The sequence below is a fragment of the Python bivittatus genome, unplaced genomic scaffold (assembly GCF_059951505.1).
Source record: "Python bivittatus isolate LINGU-HERP-01145 unplaced genomic scaffold, Pbiv_v1 ctg000100_np1212, whole genome shotgun sequence".
NCBI classification, from domain to species: domain Eukaryota; kingdom Metazoa; phylum Chordata; class Lepidosauria; order Squamata; family Pythonidae; genus Python; species Python bivittatus.
The window spans coordinates 3,752,118-3,768,100 of record NW_028277038.1 but is presented as its reverse complement, the minus strand read 5'-3'; the positions used below and the strand labels follow the sequence as shown (position 1 = coordinate 3,768,100).

The following is a 15,983-nucleotide window of genomic DNA, read 5'->3' as shown; positions in this document are numbered from 1 at the left end:
GACGAGAAAGGGACCCATTGATCCCCTTCTGGATGTGACTTCGGGCGCCCGTGTGGTTCCCCCTTTCCAGCCCTCTCCCCAAAAGCCCTCCTAGCTGTCCAGCTCCAACATTTGTCCCAGGGGGTGAGGGCGGTTCTCTTCTCCCGCAAAATTCCAGGTTCAGGCGAGAACTTGAGTTTCTTGCCCTGCAAAGGGGGCGTCGCGCCAGGGAGGAGGCGGCGGCGGCGGCGGCGGCGACTCCAAGCCAGCCCAGCCTCTGCCGGGCGCGCTCCAGCCCTGCCAGCAAGGCGGCGGCGGCGGCGGCGGCGCCGCCGAGCGGGAACCAGGGCGCGCTTTCTTTCCTTGCGGGGACCTTTCCGACCCCCCTTCTCCACCCCCTTCCTGCTTCTCCTCCCCTCCCCTCCCCTCCCGCTCCGCGCACGAGGAACAGAAGCGAGCGGTTCCCTTTTCTCTCTTTTTTCCAAAGGGAATTAGTCCGTTGCAAGCGGGAGTTTCCTTCGCTCGCGCGCGCTCTCCTTCTCTTTCCGCAGCGGTTTTTTGGGGCATCTTCTCCTCGGTGGACAAACTTGGGCGCTTCCTCCCCCACCGGTAAAAGGAGACTTCGGCGTCCCCCTCCCAGCCCCTCGGAAAAAAGAAAGAAAAAAGAAAAGAGCAACCGGGAAGGGCGTACAGATCTTGCCAGCGGATCCCTTCCTACCTCCACGCTTGGTCAGTTTCATCCTTTCGGAACGGACCACGTCCTGCGCCCCATCCTGGGGTGGCGGGCAGGACTCCCGCTTGGCTCGCCTCCGCTCCCTTCCTCCTCCTCTTCCCTTCCTCCAGGCGTTTCTTGCAGGCGTTTGCTTCTCCGGCGACTTCGCTTCGGATCCGGTCTGCCCTGGAAACGTTCCTTTATTTTTCATTAATGTAAGGTGTAGGTAGGAGAAAAGCTCTCTGTTTTTTTCCTTCTTTCTTTTTGAAAGCTCCCAGGAGAGAGCCCTGAAATCCAGCTGGAGCAAAATATTTTTGGGTGACCGGCAGATGACTGATCTCTCTCCTTTTCCCCCCTGGGATGAAGGGGGAAAAAGGCCCAGACAGCTGGTTTGTCCTGATTGTAAAGTCTTCGGGGCAAGGTCCTAACTTCTCTGCAGCCCGCCATGGGGATCCCCTGGCAGGGTCAGTTGATCGGCTTTCTTTGGGTCCTGCTTTTCAGTCTGGCTGTGGTGCTCTCCAAAGGTAAGGCCACCAAAAAAAAAAAAAGTTAATTGCTTTTTAACTTTTTGCCCCTTTGACAGGCAGTTTCATCTGGAGTTTGGTGATCACAGCTATGCATGGAGAAAAGACGGGTGGGATTTACTTTCTAAATTACTGTTTAAAATGTCAAGGCGCCCTCCCCCCCCCCCATTTATTTAGTAGCACTCTTGTGATTTATTTAATAACTCTTGAATCCTGCTGAAGATAACCGGTGCTCAGCCAGAAAGAGAATGAAATACGGGCTGAATGCTTGGTTTAGCAATGGCAAAAAGCCACATTTGAATTCCTCGCAATTTGCTCCCATTCTCTCCCCCTGCCTGCCCCTGCATGCTTTTACCACTTGTGTATTGGTGGGAAGTGAGACCAAGAGGTGTGTTGTGTACACACAAGCATCTTTTTTAAAAATGGATTTTCTATAAAGATGGCATTTGGGAGCTCCAATCTCAAGTCCTGGGTTTGGAAACAGAAACTTATCTGGTACTTGGAGTAAGCTTCTGATGCAAGCACATGGTTGCTAAAAGCATAGTGAATAATCTGAATATTGATAATGATCGTCATTTTTAGAAAAAAGCTACCTTCAGTTAGAGGTGGGCCGTGGGAGCTAGGAAGGGGGGTGGGAGGGTTTGGGATAATGATCCCTGCGATGCTGAGGGGCTGCAAAATTTAAAGAAAGAAAGAAAGAAAGGAGGAATCTATAGATCTTGCTGAAGTTAGAGGTGTTTCCATGTATTATGAGAGAAACCACATTTGTTAAGGTATTCTGGATTGTTCATGGTAGAGCCAAGAACAGTGGCCAAGAACAGGCCTTCAGTGGGGTCCAGTTCCCTGCTCAACCTGACCAGCTGACCTTGGCTAGTCTACCCCTTTGCCTACCTCACAGGGTTGTCGTGATCAGAGGATGTCATTAGAAGGGCGATGGAACCGGAGGTAACATGTTCAGCTCCTGGTGGGAGAGAGATGATGCCATGAATATATAATTGATGGGCAAGCGGTAGCTTTCTCTGCTTTTCCTGCTCATGCAACCAGTCCTCAGCAAAGGATAAAGCTTTTCCTTGTCCCTAAAGGCGATTGTGCTTCCTCTTTCCAAACAGGCCATCTAATATATTTTTCAAAGGCGTGCCCACATTTCCTTAGACCGTCGCCAGATTATTTTCCTCTCTAGCGACTGACCGGCTACCGTAGTGCCTGTTGGAAGTATTTAATGCACCTGGAATGAGAAACGGCAGCGGTTTTTATCGCTGAGGTGTCAAGGGCTTCGCTAACAAATGTATAGCTTGTGTATTCACAGGTCTTCCTCTGCTGTCTCCCTGCTGGGTGTTAAGCAAATAGAAAAAAATCACTGTCTTCGAACAGAAGAAATATTAGTCTTTTGTGTTTGTGTGTGTCTCTCTGTGTGCGTGCGTGCGCGCCAGCCTCAGCTTTCTGGCTTTGCAGTTAGAAACTGATATCAGCTCTTTCCCGTGGTGGGTGTTGCACGGGAGGAGGGGGTGTAAACCTGGCTTCCTTCAGTAACACACTGAAACTTTGGTAAAGATTCTCATCCTGGGGCTTGATGATCCCTGGGGGTGAACCCTAGCTTATCAGGAAGCAGATGATGTTAAGCCTTGGTTTGCAAGTTTGTTACAGGGCAAGGAAGCAGGGGAGTCTGCCGAGGGGTCAAGAAAGTCAAGAGGGCCGCCCCAGCTATGTGATCAAAGCCCCGTGCATAAAAGAGGGTGGGGCTTGTGACCACCATCTTGGCTGTCTTGACTCCCCACCCGTGGACACCCTCGCAAGGACGTGTGTTGTGTTTAATGAAGGGGCAAGAAAAATAAAACCTGTGATCCATACTTGTATCCTCAAGGTCTTAGTTTTTAACGGAGTAGGACTTCCAGAATGTCTTTCTCTCTCCAGCCAGGTTAGATTGGAATTTGGTGTTGGAACCCAGTGTCTGGGTTCACCTGGCTTGTTGAAACATAAAGTGCAGTTTGTAAATGAGAAGAATACATTTCAGCCCAGTTGGGGCAGGCTTCACGAACGACTCAGTCACGTTGTGGTGGAGCACGGTCGGTGAAAGGAATGACTCTGGGTGCTGAGCAAATTTTCATAGCAGATCTGACCCAGACAAAACAGCGTGGATGGTAGAGTTAAGTTATGGAATTCAAAACTGCCAACTGTGGCACCCGTGGTTATTGGCTCCAGTGGCTTGACAAGTTGGCAGTATTCCTACGTCGGATAGGAAGTGATATTAGATGGTCTTCAAGGTCCTTTTGGTTCTTCTCTTCTGTGATTCTATGAAACCGCACAGGATAATCGTGCAGTTTAATTCTATTTTTGAAGATCTCCTTGATGGGATTCCCAGTTGTGGGAGATAAGGACTTGAAAGATGTGGTCCAGTTGGGACGTTAGAGATTCCCAGAAAGTGGGATGGAGACCGCTGGAGCCTTTCATCTTCAGGAAAGTCCAAAGCCTTGCTGGATGACCTGAAGCATTGCTACAATTAATGTTAACCTTCGGCTGAATTCTGCCCAGACGTTTTTCAGAAGTTTTCTTCTATGAAAGGGGCTTTCATTTTTCTTGAGATGCCTGAGAATTTCTTTCCACGTTCTCTTGAGTGTTTCTGAGCTGTTAGAGAAAGTAGAGGAAGATGTTTTGATAGTATTTAGGATGTCACATTATCCAAAAGTCGATCATCCTGCAGTTGCGTCCTGATGTGGAAAATGTCTGAAGAGATGAGTTTCTTCATTATTTCTATCCTTGAGGTTGAATGGAGTTTTTGGAAATCAGGGATTCTAAAAACTCCTGGAGATAAAATGCAATTTATGTCTGACTCTTGGCAAAAAGGCCACTCATAAAAAAAACTGGCTCCAAATTCCCCTCTCCTTTGAACGAAATTTCAGAAACAAACTCTCTTTCACCTAATGGAGTGAGACTGAAAACGAGAATTTTTCTGCAAAGCTCTGGTTATAATGACTGTAACTTGCGTCTTACTAGGCTTTTATAACAACGCAACCCATTTTTCAAGCACCGATTCAAATAACTGAGAGGATTTGAAATATTGAATCATTCAGTTCAAATCAGGATTCTGACTCTCTGTTGAAACAATTGGTTCAAAATGCCAAGGGAAACTGATTTGGACTGATTTGAACGTAACTTGACTGGTTTGCTTTGGAACTGAATTTCTAAACTGAATCTTTGCGTAGCCCAGCTCCGTATATAATCCATATTCTAACTAGTAAAACATTGGGCAGGGAGATTCTTGCCATCCGCTAAACTCAACGTTCTACCCAGTTTTCCCATGACCACAGGAGATGTTTTAAATCTCCTTAAATTTAAATGTTTTAAATCTCCTTAAATTTAATCTTTAAATTAAAGATGTTTTAAATTTACTTGTTTTAAATTCACTTTTGAAAGTTCAGCAGTTGAAAACCTAGCTAGCCTAGACCAGTGTTTTCCAACCTCAGCAACTTGAAGATGTGTGGACTTCAGGTGGACGGACAGATGGACAAATGGATGGACAGACAGACGGGCGGAAGGGCAGATGGATGGGTGGGCAGAGGGCCAGAAGGACAGATGGATGGACAGATGGACCACTGATGGACAGGAGAACAGACAAACGGATGGACAGATGGACAGGCTGATTCCTTTCTTTCTGGAGATGCATTGATGCTGTTGGCTTTGATAAGGATGATCTGATGGAACATCCGAACTTTAGTTCCCAGTATCGGCTTAGGTGAATTATGGAGTTATGTTATGAAGGTAGCCGGACTGTTTGTATTCCTGATTAGACCCCAACCTGAAATTGGATGTAATTAGAAGTTCTTCAAAGTATCTCTAAAAAGTATTGAGGTAAATCGTAGAGACAATATATGTAGCTGTGGCAATTAAAGAATCCCTGCTGGATTTTAATGTCTCTGTATTAATAATGCAACCAACCCTTTCTTTTGCTCAAGGCAATTTGAGCTTTTGGCTGGCTGCCACTGTCTACAACCCCTTCAGGCTTTTTGTTAAAGGTACATATTTCTGAAACCTTCACAAATTGGTAGTAGACAAGCTCATACCAGTTCTACAGGAGGAGACGTTTGGGGAAAGGGATGGTAGCTTGTCAGTTGTCATCCAGACCTAGAACAGATTGATGCTGTGATGAAAAAATCTTGCTGAAACACGAGAGGTATTGCTCTTTTCTGATGAGGTTGCCAAGGTGTGTGTGTGTGTGTGTGTGTGTCAATGGGTTGTCTATCACTCTACCATCTTCTCTGAGCAGTTTCCAGTCTCCTTAGCTTTGCACACTTGAATGAAGTCCCAAAGGAAGATCTCATGTGAGAATCCCTCACTGCAATTTCTCATGCCCGAGGCATTTTGGTTTAGCTTTTTTTTTTTTTTAACCCCTGCCAAAAGAGGCTTCTGGTTTTCTTCTTGATTCTCAGCATGCTTGGGGATTTCTTTCCCATTTCTCTTGCTGATACTTTAATCCGACGTGGCAGAAGGCACGGGGGGTGGCGTACTTTTCAGTGACACAACTTTCTATCAGTCTGAAGCTCCTGGCAGCCAAATCTGAAAAGAGCAAAGCCAGGGTGGGGTGGGGGTGGGGTCTTTCCTGAGATCTTGAAAAGCAAGAAGATGTGCAGACAACAGAATAAAAGATTGTATCATGGAAGGCAGGGCGCTCACAAACACCCCTTGGCCAACTCATTAAATAAGTGCAAGAATTACCTTCTCACCATCCACGAGAGCTCTCTTCTCCTTTGGAAGGCATTGCACAAATAAATTCTCTTTCACTTGAGCGCCACAGCAAGAAAATACAGGCACAGTTTTCAGCAGGACAGGGTAATAAGGCTATGGATCAAAAGAATAACGTTTCTTTATTTCGTTTATTCATAAATCAAATGTATACGCCCCCCATCTCCCTATATGCAAATGGTTTCAGTTAGATAGGGGAAAGACCTGGGTTAGATGGTGGGGTAGGGTTGAAGAAGAGGGCTTTTGAAGCTCATAAAATAAAGGATTCCAGGATTTTACGTGGGAAAACTTGAAAGATGGAAGAGGCACGTTTGGACTTCCTTCCTCCCCTGTAGGTCTCCTTGCTTGAAATTTTCCATGGGTGATTCAGGAATGCCTGAATAGATGTGGTAGCAAACAAATGCTGGGGAATTTCCACCTATCCTATCTCTGGTTGGATGACCTCCACAAGAGTTTGGATTACTCTGTAACCCAGCAGGCAGACTGAAACCAGAGGAAGATCTCAGTAGAGCTTAGATAATTACCAGTAGGGCTCCGATGTCAACGTATGATGGCTTGGAAGAAGGAAAACCTGCTTTTGAATTTTATCATAATTTTCCTGCCTTTGTTCCTGTATTCCTGTGGGATGGGTAGAGACTTGGGGCAAAGTCTGTTCCTACCATGCTCTCCCCTACATGAGCAGGTTCTCCCCCCCCCCTTCTCTAATTAATTTTGGGGTGAAAAGTGCAGGGCAGGCGAAGTTCTTGACTTGGGTTCCATCCGTATATTGTTCTTATTTTTAATTTTGCTGCTCCGTTTGCGGAATTGATGGGCTGCTAACGAGGACCTGTCCCTGTGGCTTTTATTGTCTAAATAGCTGATTGATGCTGTTATTCCATTTACTTATTTGTTTATTTTTCTCCCCCACAATAAACTTATCCTGGGAAGGCTCTTGAGAGTTTGCTACTGTGGGCTTCCAATTGTCTGAGAAAAAGCCAAGTTCAATTTTCCTTCCTGCTCCAGCTTAAGAAGAATAACAATCTTCGGCTTCTTCTTTTCCTTACTGCTCCATTATTCTTTGCATTTGAGCCCCACTAAATCACTCTAATGGTGCAATAATGACTTTGGCAGGAAGCATCTTTTATTTTATTTTTTTCCAACCTCCCCCCCCAACCACTCTTCTATTGGCATTTTGATCTTCCGTTTCTTTTCACTCCATTTCAAAACAGAATAATAAATCTGTTCTTAAATATGTCGGTCAAGCTGCATGCCACAAGCTCTGTCTGAAGGTACATCTATCTGTTCTGCCTCTCTGATTCAAATCTCTACCTGTTGCTTTTTCTTATTTTAGGAAAAACTGGAGCTGGAAGTTTTAGCTACATCCAAAGTTTGTGGAGGACATTTTCTGCTTGATTGATCATGTGCTATTAAGCCCTTGGCAACTCTTAGTGACCACATAGATAGATTTTTCTCCATGGTGATCTGTCCCCAACCTGGCTGTTCTGATCTTCCAATGTTGCACCCATCGGCACTGTAATTGAGTCCATCCACCTTGCTGCTGGTCATCCCCTTCTTCTCTTTCCTTCCATCTTTCCCAGTATTATAGACTTCTCAAGTGAACTGAGTCTTTTCATGGACTGATTGATTGTGTGATTATGTGCCTTCAAACCTGTGATGACTCTTAGCCACCACACAGACAGGTTTTCTCCATGACGATCTGCCCTAACCTGGTTCTTCAGCTCTCCCAATGGAGAGCTCCTGCTGCTGGTCGTCCTCTTCTTCTCTTTCCTTCCATCTTTCCCAGCATCACAGACTTCTCCAGAGAGCTGGATCTTCACATCATGTGTCCAAAGTTAGGATAATTTGAGCCTGGTCATTTGTGCCCTGAGTGAGAACTCTGGGTTGACTTGTTTGATGATCATTTGTCCATGTTCCTTGTTAGCCTGGTCTGCCTTGCAGGGCCCTAGTGGGAAGAGGTGTTAATGCAAGAAAATGGTTTTAAAAATGCATGCGTTTCCCAAAGATGGTTAAGAACTGCTTAGCAATGGTAAAAGGAGACATTTTGCATTCTGTGTAGAGATTACTGTCTTGTTGAAGGGGATATTTGCGTTTACCACGTATTTTTCAGTATTTCTCTTGGCTCAAGCGACTAATACCATGTTGTAAGCTGTGCATTTCGTTGCCTTCATTCTTGGTAATTTTCTATTACTTTTCTTTGGTGTTCTTCACCTCCCAATACCATCTGAAGGTCAGTCCGTGGCATCATATCCCTTATTTAATGGAAGATAAAACACTGTTTGAGGACTTTCAGTGCCCTCTTGTTATCCAGCTGGGCAATGTGATATTGAAATTATCTTTGCTTTCCTTCCAGAATAAAGAAAGGATGGGATAAAGTGTGTCACTTGGGGATTAAAGTAAGGGAAACCTGGATAAGCAAGTTTGTCTGGAAAAAGGCAGTGGTATTGTCCTCTTTCGACATTACATGTGTTGAATAGAATTAGCTAATGGTCCATGAATGCATCTGTTTGATACTGGTGGAAATGTCCATGAAAAGTGCCCCCTATTGGTATAACCCTGTTTTGGGTTCAAGATTGGCAACATGGTGTTGTACCTTCCTGGGTGATAGATGATAACTCCATTCTAGGAGCTGCTTCACATGTCTGTGTGCATCAACGGATGATATTCAGAGATTCTTCATCTCTGAAAGGGCCCTTGCAGCTAGAACTTCACTCATATCACTCAAACACAGACCTTTTCAGCAAGAAGCTTCACAAATTCAGCTGAAGTCATTCCTTTTCAGACGTTGGGATATGTGTGATGAGATCCTGAATCCAAGAGGCAGCTTCCCACCCCTGGATTAACCAAGACTGACCATTGGATGCTCCTGGATAGGAAAATGGTTAAAGGGTTGACCTTCTTCTGGTCAGGGAGACCATCTTAAATTCTGTTGCGGCTCTCCATCCTTGGTGGTTCCTTGGTTCTGATTCTTCCATCTTCACCATTCTATTGGCTCTTTTTTACATTTCGGTCCTAACTACTGGGTGGTCCCATGATTTCAGATTCTTGGCTTCAGTTACTATGGCCCAGGCTGGCCGCTGTGTGCTCCTCAGTAATGTCTCAATCAAAGAATGAGAAAGTATAAAGCTTCAAAAGAATCGTGTTTTCTTCATACTTGCCTCTGCATTCGTTCTTGAGCCCTTTCCATGATGTGGGATTCCAGCTGTTGGGAATAACCGATGGCTTGAGGTAGGGTTACGTTCCTATCTGCTGATCTCCTCTGAAGCTTGTTTCTCTGCTTCAGAACAGAGATGGGACCACAGATCTCCAACAAGTACGTGTAGATACCTCGACAGTGCCTGTTCATTTGAAATACTTCCCTTTGTTCCTTGATATTTGAAGTCTTCAAGTTGGGCTCAGCTCCGTGTATCTCTGGAGTTTTCTTGGCAACGACATAGAAAGAATTTGCCTTTTGCACTTTCTGAGATTTTTTTTCCTCCCCACTTTCCAGTCTGGCTTACAGATCTGCAATTCTTGGATATCTCCTGTCCAAGGACTAACCAGGTCTGATCCTGCTTAGTTTAGCTTGTGAGCCCAGACAAGTAACATAGGTTGGGTGACTCTTGGAACAAAGGCGAATGTGAAAAAGTAACCCAAAGTGGTAAAAACAATTTAAAATAAAAATCAAAGCAAGGGGATCAGGCTGCCTAATGAAGGACCCAAGATGTTTTATTTATTTACATCATTTTATATCATCCAATTAGTTATGCCTTCTGGCTGTTATTAAAAACTATCAATCATTCAGCACCGAATAAAACCACTGCAGGGCAAACTAATCACATAATCGAAAGAAGGGGCAGTAACGTTTTGACTCAGAAGTTGTATTTGATGGTGCTGGTTCTCTGTTTGTATGTGTTTGGGTGGGAGAAGGGGGGTTGCTTCTCTACACCCTGGAACGCTGAATAATGTGCCTTCCCTTCAACACACTTTGCTCAAAGATATCCAGGACTCTTTCAACGGCCTCATAAAAACATCGGGGCCTCTGCAAATTCCATCTTGGGCACTGAAGCCTGGAGTTTGTCTTCAGAGATCAATGTCACCTGAGAAGTGGGTTGGCGTCCCTCACGTCCCACTCAACTGCGCTTTGTGAATAGGTCAGCATGTTTGAAATCTCCAGGAGCATAGCGACAGGCCAGTTGTGACCTCTCTCTGATCTTCCTTTATTTCATGCCTGTCTGGCTGCATCTTCAATCATCGGCCTTCTAACTCAGATGGTTCAATTGACCAGAGTCTTCCTCTCTTCCGTTACAATGGAATCCTGGGGCTCAGCACCATTTGGGCAGCTCCGGTTTGGGTTTTTTTTGATTAGACTGTAAGCCTGCACCTTTGATAGAATTCAGATAAATAAATCACTGAGACTAGAAGAGCCAAGATTAGATTTATTTCTGAATTCATTCAGACTACAGCGTACAGCCTTGGTGACACAAGAGGCAGCTGAGACTTGCCCGGCTCTCTGCCTGCTCTGAATTAGGCTGAACCTGTTGGAAATGAAAGGTTCAGAGAGCAAAGATGAAATAAATTGAAAGAGTCGCTTGAAGCAAATGGAAAGGGAAGGTTTACTAGTTGAGCATGATCTCCAATAGGTAAGAGAAGGTACCGAATGCATTAAACATATCAACTCCCGGGATGTCCCTGTTTTCTCCATTTTTCTACCAGACTCTTCTTCTCTCCCCACCTTTATTGATCTAAAGAAGCTTGAGAACTGCTGCTCCAGAAACAAGACACTGGAACTCCAAGGGTGCATCTCATTGGTGGCTTTGCATCATCGCTCCAGTACATAACCTTTGGGCAGCTGGTGATCATGCTTAACATATTTTTGGGGAGGGGGTGAATTCTTGTGAAATAAGCATGGTGTTCTCTTTGCAGGAGTTGGTGGGGTTGGTTTTTAGAGGTGGCGTGGTTCTTTCAGTTGTATGGAGTTCACTGTAGGGTTGATGCTACAGCTTTGGGGGTTTCCTGTTTCAAAATGGAGAGGTGGCGGGGGAGCAGAGAAGGTTCTGTGGAGCTCTAGACTGGGTGGAATGGGATCAAATGGGACTCCAGGGCTGTAGACTGCATTCTCCTGTGTATGCCGGGTGGACGTAGGATTGTAGAGACCTTGCTGGAAGACTGACAGGTTTCCCAAGGATATCTTGGGGTGGGGTCAAGAAAGGGAGAGTTCTGGTTAGCCAAAGAGGAGTTCAAATCTCATATGGAGCAAAGAAACTTCAGGTGAAAGATCAGCTGCTGAATTCATATACATCAAAAAATTTGGGGCTATCTCAGATGGTCTCAACCAACACAGTGAGATCTTCTGAGATAGCCTGAAATCTTTTGATGTATATCTCAAGGCGTTAATTGATAAGTTATTTGCAGTCTGTCTCATATGCATCTGTATAACTACTCTGCCTTCCCCTCCTTTCTCCCCCCCTGAACCCCAATTTAAATCCGACATCCATTTAGCCATTCTATGCATTTGAGGAAGCAAGCTTCAGCTCACCAAAGCTGATGCCTTTCAAGACAACATGTTGGTTGGAAAAGGTGCTACCAGGTTCCTCCTAATCTGGGGCTACTCAGTGGTTGAAATGATAAGATCAGATTCATGGAAATGTACTAGATTTTCACCCTATGGTCAGAATTCTCTGATTTAGAGTCACCCACTTCTGCAGAGAACTGCAGTCAGGAAGGAGGTCTGTAGTAGGTCTCTGTGGAAGGAGGGCTTTTCAGTTGCATTGCAAGGGGTGTGCCCCCACTCCCCTGCTGCTGTTCCACTGCAGAGTCCTGTACAATAACAGGCTCTTGAATCCTACATTTTCACCATTAGTATCATGTTCTGACCTCTTGCCCCATGCCTTCTTTTACATGCCAATTTTGGAGCTGCGTCTGGATTTTTGGGATGATGACGACGACGATAGAAGCAGGACTCTGAAAACATTTTGCCAGAGTCTCAACTAGAATCCACTCAAGTCTGACCCTCGGACCTTGGTTTGAACACCAAGGCTCCAAGATTTGCTTTTCCCTCCTTCAAGGGAACCCTCCAAATAGAATTCTTTGCAAAAAAGAGGAGGGTGCAGGGGGAAGCAGAGGCTGAAATGTTAGGAGCTGGCAGCTGTCTAATCCCGTCCTTCAGTGCCCCTGTTTATTTATTTATTTTTAATTATCCTGTCCATGCTGGATGGAAGTAGCTGAGTTGAGTAGGAGCCATTTCCGGAGACGTGAAGTGCTGAGGGAGGGCTTAAAAGGAGCCGCAATAATTCATTCTTTATTTCCCCAGGGGGTTCTCTCTCAGAATTACCTTCATGTTGTCCTGAGCTGAGGGCTGCTCCGTTCCACTCCACTCCTCTGCCCCCAGAGGCCCCTTGTCTAACAGGCCTCATAATTAGCATCACAAAGCTCTGTTTCTCCTGGGTTGGGAGGCATATGGAAGAACAGCTAAGGAGGGGAGAATCCATTTTTCTAAGCAACCCATTTTTCAGGATGTAGCAGTGCTAGTTGTAAGACGTGCACACTGACTCTCTCTTTCTCTCTCTCTCTCATATATATATAATCTCCATGCGCACACACATTGTCTGGATCTTGGAGAAAATGCGTGCAGGCTAATGTGCCATGACCAGATGATCCATCCAGTTTTGTACACTGAATTTGCAAAGTCCTTCCTTCCTTCCTTCCTTGGAGCTAATTCTGCAAACTTTTCTGATCTATGGAAGATGCTAAACTCCTACTTAGAGCTCCAACTGCTTTCTTTCTTTCTTTCTTTCTTTCTTTCTTTCTTTCTTTCTTTCTTTCTTTATTTATTTATTTATTTATTTATTTATTTATTTATTTATTTATTTATTGGATTTCTCCACTGCCCGTCTCCCCCACAATAGGGGACTCTGGGCAGCTATAAATGCGGCCAGTTGCTCTTCATTCCATAAAGTGGTTAAACTGGGGCTTGATGCAGGGCATGAATGGAACCCAGGTTCTTGCAAAAACAGGGCTAGCAAAAGGTTTCAAAACTGGAGGAAGAGATAAAACTACTGCTTCAGATTTTGTTGATGGAAGGATAATAGCACCATGTTCAATTCAGTTGGAGGTAAACTTTGATTTCCTGAGTTGTAATGTCTGCCTCCTCTTTGGGAGGAGTGGCTTACCAATGACTAAAGTTTGCATTCCATGCAAAGTCATTGCGAAGTTGGGCGAAGCAGCTAGTAAAATGCAAAAACTTTGTGGCTTTGAAAGGGGGAAAACACCTTTTCTCCTAGGAGCTGTTAAAACTGGCTTTGATTAAACTGGGATTTTCAAAGCCCTCTTCACTCAAATGAAATGGAGTGGGGGTGAGAATCTCTCTCCTTTCAATTACTCTCAGTTGGGACGGGGAAGGGGGGTAGAGAGAGAGATTGATTAGCCCTTGGATTATTTTCCAACACTAATCTGGGCAAAATGTCTATCAAGTTTTTAAAGAGATTTAGTTACATTCTTCCCATCCCACTTCCCAAGGGCTGTTTGTCGGTCCGTAAATTGAAATTTTAGTCAACGTTATACTCAACAACCAAACACTTAAAGAGAATGCTTTTAAGGGAGCCTTTGCAGGTGGTCTGTAGAACTGTGGCCAAAGATCTCCTGCCTGGAGTCTCCGTTTTGTGGTTGCAAGCCCAGAGTCTAAGGTTTTCCTCCATTGCAACCTTTGTTCTCCAACTAGAAGATTATCTTATAGTTTGCTTTTTAGAAGAAATTAGGACCTTTCTCCATCTACTCAACCATGTGCTGAACCATGTGCTCAACCGTTCTTGCCAACTTCGCCATCTCTCCATGCAAAAAGTGGGGAAGCCAAACGGGACGTCATACAGTCCGAGCCATAGTGTCTCTCGGAGAGGAGGCACCTCTGTTGTAAGATGATTGTACTCCTGCTTTATCAGGCCAAATTCAGCAGAGAAAGACCTCATGTTGGTCTTATGACATGTTCAGCTTAGTTAACTTCAGCCTCGGTTAAATTTGTGTGCGCATGGCTTATGCGCTGCGCAAACTCAACTCATTTGATTAGTTTATGAGTCGGTGGTTGTGTAAACCCAGAAAAGAGTTAATTCAATCATCAGGATTAAGTGGATTGAGCAACCATAACCTTTATTTTATTTATTTATTTATTTGATTTCTATAGCTGCCCATTTCAACAAGTGACTCTTAATCCTTGGTCATTCCTGCCACGGAACAATGTAGGATAGAAGATATCCCCTTGCATAACAGGCCCCATTTCTAGCCCTGGTCTTTAATTCAGAGGAGCATCTCGTTGCTCACAAGACAGACATCTACAAGTCTGGAAGGAGGAGGAGAAGGAGGAGGTTGATCCCAAACCAGTTCCGGCTACCTTCATTTCCACATAAGCATCTTTTTCAAACACTAGAGCTTTCTCTGGTGCTGAACCGCACACAGATTGACTCCCTGCAGAAATTTGTGCAATATTTTATTCATGTGTTTAATTTATAGGCTGCCCAACTCCCAGATGACTCTGTGGAGGGGGCTTACCGCTAAGAACCAATATATGTAAAAGCGTATAAAAGATATCCTTGGCTGGACGAGCAAAATACTGTACTGAAAACAAGACCAAAAGAAATCCGAACAAAACGAAATGGGTAAAAGGAGGGTTCCATAGTCACCCTGTTCCCAAGACCTGGGAGAAGAACCAGATCTTCACTAGTTTCCTGAACACCATGAGGGTGGGAACCACGTCTCCCAAGGGAGGTCATTCCAGAGGGCAGGAATTGCAACAGTGTAGGTATGTTTCATGGGTCCCATTTGTTGGCATTCCTTAATTGTTGGGACTAGAAGCATACCCACCTTGCTGGACCATACTAGACGGGCCAAGACAACTGGAGATAGGTGGACCTTCAGAATCTGTCCCCATAGTTCCTGACATGGGTAAAAAAAACGTACTGGAGCTTGAAACTGATCCAATGATCCACTTTTTATTGATTCGTTAAAGAAAATGTAGAGTTTAATCTCCTTGGGAGCAGATTAATTTCATAGTTAAGTAATCTCTCCTCCCCCCCCCCTTTTAACATTAAGGAGGGGGAAGTTCATGGTTGGAACTACATTTTACTAAGTAATTGTATGTGGCAGTTGCGTTAAATTAGCTTTCTTCAGGAAGTGAATGGAGGTCACTCTCCCTGTGAACTGTAGATTCTGACTTGGCTTTCTCATTTCCAGGTGTCAAAAGAGCACATTTGTGTTTTATTTTACTTTCTACCAATGGAATAAAGTGGAGCAAGGGGTAAAATGATGTTACAGGTAATTGAGCAGAAGACAGATGGATGGAAGGAAAACAGTGGGCTAAAAATAAAAATAATCTCTATGCTGTTTTATGTTTCTGGTGACGATGCGTCTAATTCTGGTTGGCTGAACTGCATTGACTCAGTAACTTGCAGTTTAGCTCCTGTGAGGGAAGGGAATAAGCTGGTCTGTCTGGCTAGAGTTTGAATTATACTCAGGACAAGTTGAGAGAGGCTGGAGGGATGGGTCACTTGGAGCAATCAGAGAAATCTTGGCGCGTGAACATAAGGTGCTTTGCTCATTTCGTCACCAATACCGCAACATTTGGGTTGGGAGAAAGTGGAAATGAGGGGCTTAGAGGCTTAGTGTGTATTGCATTTTCCAAACTGGCTAGTTTTCCTGAAGCTGTAGAAGCGTGTCTTATTGCTTGCAACGAAGACTGGGTTGGCTTCTCCAGAATGCAGACCACATTTGCTCGTCCCTTTCCCCAGTCAGCAGAACGTCTTAAACCAAACTGAGTACAATACTGAACATGATTTCAGTGCCTCCCGTTTGTTTTACTTCTCAAACTTCTAGCTTTAGCATCCTGATCTTGCAACATCAAGTTTTCTGTTTTGGGGGGCTTGATGTTTGCCTTAAATTCATCCTGGGACCCTTTTCATCAGCTAGGTACTAACAACTTGCTAATTGTGATTGTAGAGACGATATGTACTTCAAGGTTGGAGCATTTGTTTTTCATTTGCAGTCATTTCATTGCCCACCTAGGTAAC

General features: G+C 44.6%; 1 protein-coding gene across 1 annotated transcript in view; it reads left to right on the top strand.

Annotated features, from left to right (window-relative positions):
- The first annotated feature begins 309 nt into the window (after positions 1 to 309).
- Positions 310 to 15,983, top strand: part of LOC103063405 (transmembrane protein 132D) — a 182,707-nt gene continuing 167,033 nt past the window's right edge. Inside the window, exon 1 of the mRNA XM_088135294.1 lies at positions 310 to 1,215. Within this exon, the coding sequence (XP_087991420.1) occupies positions 1,137 to 1,215 (79 nt within the window). The 5' untranslated portion in view covers positions 310 to 1,136. The remainder of the gene's footprint in view (positions 1,216 to 15,983) is intronic.